The 4,413-nt window shown below is 41.6% G+C and overlaps 1 protein-coding gene across 1 annotated transcript; it reads left to right on the top strand.

Annotated features, from left to right (window-relative positions):
* The first annotated feature begins 228 nt into the window (after positions 1-228).
* On the top strand, positions 229-1,673 carry LOC147886247 (purple acid phosphatase 17-like). Its single transcript, XM_087395521.1, has 6 exons — positions 229-385; positions 478-609; positions 695-834; positions 928-1,056; positions 1,176-1,243; positions 1,478-1,673. The coding sequence occupies exons 1-6, from the start codon at positions 229-231 to the stop codon at positions 1,671-1,673; spliced, it is 822 nt and encodes a 273-aa protein (XP_087251647.1).
* Positions 1,674-4,413: the final 2,740 nt, after the last annotated feature.

The following is a 4,413-nucleotide window of genomic DNA, read 5'->3' as shown; positions in this document are numbered from 1 at the left end:
CTCCTCCTCCTCCCAATCCTACCTTGCTTCCCAGTACCTCCAGCACCCCTCCCTCCCCTCCCATAGCCTCAGTTTCTTGGTCGTTGGCGACTGGGGTCGCCAGGGCCTCTACAACCAATCCCAAGTCGCCATCCAGGCATGCCCGGAGGTTTCCTCACTTCTGTTTTTGAATATGCGCTTACCGCCTGCCTTTGAGTGCAGTTTATGATCGTGCATTTTTTATTGCAGATGGGCAGAATTGGGGAGCAGCTTGGCATCCAATTCGTTGTCTCAGTCGGCGACAATTTTTATGAGACAGGATTGAAAGGAGTCGACGACCCTGCTTTCACGACTTCGTTTAGTAATGTGTATACGGCACCGAGCTTGCAGACGACGTGGTACACAGGTTCGAAATTTTCGTCTTGGGTAGGTGGCGGTAGTCCTTTGATTACTGGCACCTGTTATCTAATCAGCATCACCACCTGTGGTTCTTTACAGTGCTGGGAAATCACGATTACATGGGAGATGCTCTTTCTCAACTCAGCGATGAGCTTGCAAAGCGTGACTCTCGATGGTTTTGTAGGCGAGAATTTCAGTTGCATATTTCGTTATGTGAAGACTCGGTTATAGGTATACCTCCGATAAGCTTGTAAACAAGCTCTTCTTCTTTTTTTGCCATCATTCATGGAGCTTTACGTACTTTGGGGACTTTCAGGAACATGCGACGCGTCTGTTGATCTGTTCTTTTTCGATACAACTCCTTTTATCAACGAGTATTGGGATAACAATGCCACGCAAACATTTGATTGGAGGGGTTTAGCTCCCCGAGAACAACAGTTGGAATCTCAACTGCAGGTACGGATGTATTTTGTGTGTTGTCCTTTACTTAAACACTGGCAAAGCACAACGGGCTACTAAAGTCTTTCCTTTGTGGAGTAAATTGTGTAGGACCTAGCGTGTAATTTGATAAAGTCAAAGGCTACCTGGAAGTTTGTGATCGGACATCACACAATCAGGAGTATAGGCCATCACGGAGACCTTCCAGAGCTTTTGGATCAACTACTACCCGTCCTTGAGGTGACAAGCGCCTAGGCCTGCTACTTTTGAAATAAATGCCATATTGACATTTCACTTTTAGATTGGGTAGTGAGCATTCATTTTCAATATTGGTTCTAACTCCAGTTACTGCACGACAGAAGAATGGAGTTGACATGTATATCAATGGGCATGATCATAACCTTCAACACATCAAGCGCATAGACAGGTTCTTGCTCATTATATCCCTTGCTGAGTGTACACGACCTGAATATCCCGGATTCGAAAGTGGTTTCAGTGTCATAATGTGAGGGAACTTCATTGCCTGCTTTGGATAAATGGCAAATGCTGGGTGCAGTTCTGTATAGATCTTTACAAGCAGTGGTCGTTCGAAAGACATTAATGGACTTTTGCTATGCTTTTAGGATCTTCCTAGCTTGCTCATGTTTGATTGTTCATGCAGTTCTGTTCATTTCTTGACAAGCGGTGGTGGTTCAAAAGCATATAGTGGACTGAGACCATATGGTGAAGATACTGGAGTACAGTTTGCACATGATGGGCAAGGTTTCTTAGCAGTGTCGATGAAAGACAAATCTGTCTCTTTAAGTTTTTATGATGTATTTGGCAATGTTCTCTATTCCTTTCTTCTAGAAAAGTAATCGACATTTAAGAAGCAAAAGTGATTGCCTAGTTGATGCAGCAGAGTGGGCAAAGTTACTCTGAAGGGTGCAAGGAAAGATGGTGTAAAGGGATTATCGGATCAGATGAAGAAGTCTGAAGCGTCAGATTCTCAGATGAGAATGCACTTACAGAGGCCAAGTGATTGCCCATTTAACCGAACAAGCTGTGGGGTGATTCACGTTGAGGAAATTTTGTATTAAAATTATCAAATTTCAGCAGCATTGTGTCACAATGAAGTCGCACAATTTTCTCTGCAGGAGAGCTAAGAAATTTATCGGAAAACTTGTTTTGGTCTTCATTTGTTCAATAAAACAACTTGAATCTTTGGGCTGTTAATACTATCTCCACATCCTGATTTCATCAAGAATTTACACAGCTAGGATGAAATTTGTTATGAATCGTTTTTGCAATAATTTGGTGATCTGACTTCGGATTTCGAATAAGGGAGTCTAGGCAGATCATTGCCTTCCAGAAATTTTAATTTAAGGATTGAGCAAACAACTGATACGGACCCTGAGATCTCACATGAGCATTGGGAATACATCAAATGAAGCTAACCTGAAGAGGCTCAGATTGAGGACCTGAATTTACAAACAACTTACAATACTAACCCATTGCAAATGCTATGGCATCCATTCATTGATTTGAAGAAGATTGTAATAAGGCCTGTGGAATGTACTAAGTTTACCCAATGTGAGATTTGCAATACAACCTGTCAGTATCCGCAAAGCTTGCGTAATGAAAGATATAGTCTTTAGCTTTAAGCCTTGAGATCTCAGTTAAGCCTTGAGAAGGTTGTCTTCTCCGATTGATGAACCTTTCAGTAGTCATCAAGGGTATAGCATCATCCTCAAGGTCTGTCCAACAAGGATGGGTTTGCTGCACCTCAGTTTACAGTGCATGCAGCATAGCGCCTCGCATGCAGCATAACTACAGGTTAAATTGGATTTGTAATGTAAAATCAGCTGAATTCTTAATTTTATGTCTTGCAATTGTTTTATGGATTCAGAGGTATCAATTTTCCATGGGTAGTACAACACCAATGCTACTCGACTGCTCTATCATATGTTGACATAAGAAATTCTGCATAGAAATGTTAACGTGTGTGTATGCTGTCTGCCACCTGTCATATCCTTTCAATACTTCTGAAAGGTCTATAATGTGGGAGGAAGACCCGAGCAAGGTTTATCTTTGAGTGGAGTCTAGTCCCCAAAAAAAAAGAGACTGCAAGTGTGACCCCCACATAAGTCATCCATGATGAGAGGCCCAGTTGGGGGGGCCTAATCAGGGTTATTATAGGTCTTGGACCCATAGACTCAACTTCTAACACCCTGATTCCAATAAATCTCAAGCAACCATAAATGATCATGACGGCTGGCCAAAAGCATAAGGCAGCACTGGTCCAACGAGCAAAGAAACAATCTAGAATTTCAGAGACCTGTCGTATCAAAGGACAGGTACTTCCACAAACTCAAAAAAAGTAAAACTTGCTACTTAGAGACAGACTTTTTATGAAGATATCATGATACCCTTTTGTGAGTAAATGTGATCCAATCTCCGAATGTGAGCCAATTGGTCGAAGCTTGAGTGAGCTTGTACAACCATAGAAAATTATATATGTCAAGTGAAGATTACGAGGTTATAAGGGATGTAAAGGACACTATAATTCTAGCTTTAATTAATAATCTTAAGCATAGACAAGATGATGTTAAACCAGAAGTAGGCACTCAAGAGAATGCTGCAGTGTGCTGACAAAGGATAACCAATGGAAATTTGAGGATACTTATCACATTCCAAAATTCTGCCACATTGCTGTTCTCCCTTACTGCCCAGACCCTAGCATGCCCTACTTCACGTGGCTCTTGTACCTTAAGAAGAGATGGAAGGAGACTGAATTTTTGGCATGTGAGGAAGATCGATGATTATGAACATTGTATTAGTTCCGAGAGCCATTTGGACCAATCTTGAAGCTAGCAAGATCTATTGTGCCCTCCATAGTTGTTTTCAGATTTGCACTGCTGCTCCATATTAGTGTACCTATACGAGACATTTCCAATATGCAAGTTTGAATGTATATTTCGTGTTGGATTCCAAACATAGCACACTGGAAAATCTTGAGTAGCAATGTGATGACAATTATTATCAGTCTTCCCACACAAGGGAAACAGTATCTAGACCTCTCACTGGATACAGTAGATTGTATGCAATGCATGCCTTCACACAGCTGAATTGGTAAACATCAAAGCAATTTCTTTTCAACATAGTGAGAGGCATAGACATCATGGAGACTGGCACAATGGGAAATGCAACAATTAAGAAAGTACCCAGTCTGCACAAGCCACAGTCAAGCTCGTAGAACAGAAAATGAAGACAACGAAATAGAGTAGGCACAACCACTTGTGGAGGAAAACTAAGAGATGCTCAGAACGCAAACTCTCTTTTTACATATGGTAACTAAGACTTAAATATGTTCATAATTGGAAAAGTCTAAGGGCACGCTACTAGGATCTAAGAAATAGGCACATGCAGGTAAAATGGATGGCCATGTTGGTACAAGGTGATGGTGCCAAAAGATATCCCGTTCAGTCACCTTGACCACATCTACTCGGATCATTTTGGGGGTGTTATCTGCAGTAGCAGCTCGTCTAGATGTTACATGAGCTGCTGCATGCATGCTCGCACGCACACATGCACACACACAACTTTAAAAATCTATTT

The sequence above is a fragment of the Dipteris shenzhenensis genome, chromosome 24 (genome assembly GCF_047967505.1).
Source record: "Dipteris shenzhenensis isolate YYH24624 ecotype China chromosome 24, Dip_SZ_1.0, whole genome shotgun sequence".
In the NCBI taxonomy this organism is placed as follows: Eukaryota; Viridiplantae; Streptophyta; class Polypodiopsida; order Gleicheniales; family Dipteridaceae; genus Dipteris; species Dipteris shenzhenensis.
The sequence above is the reverse complement of the archived record's forward strand: the minus strand, read 5'-3'. Positions and strand labels throughout refer to the sequence as shown.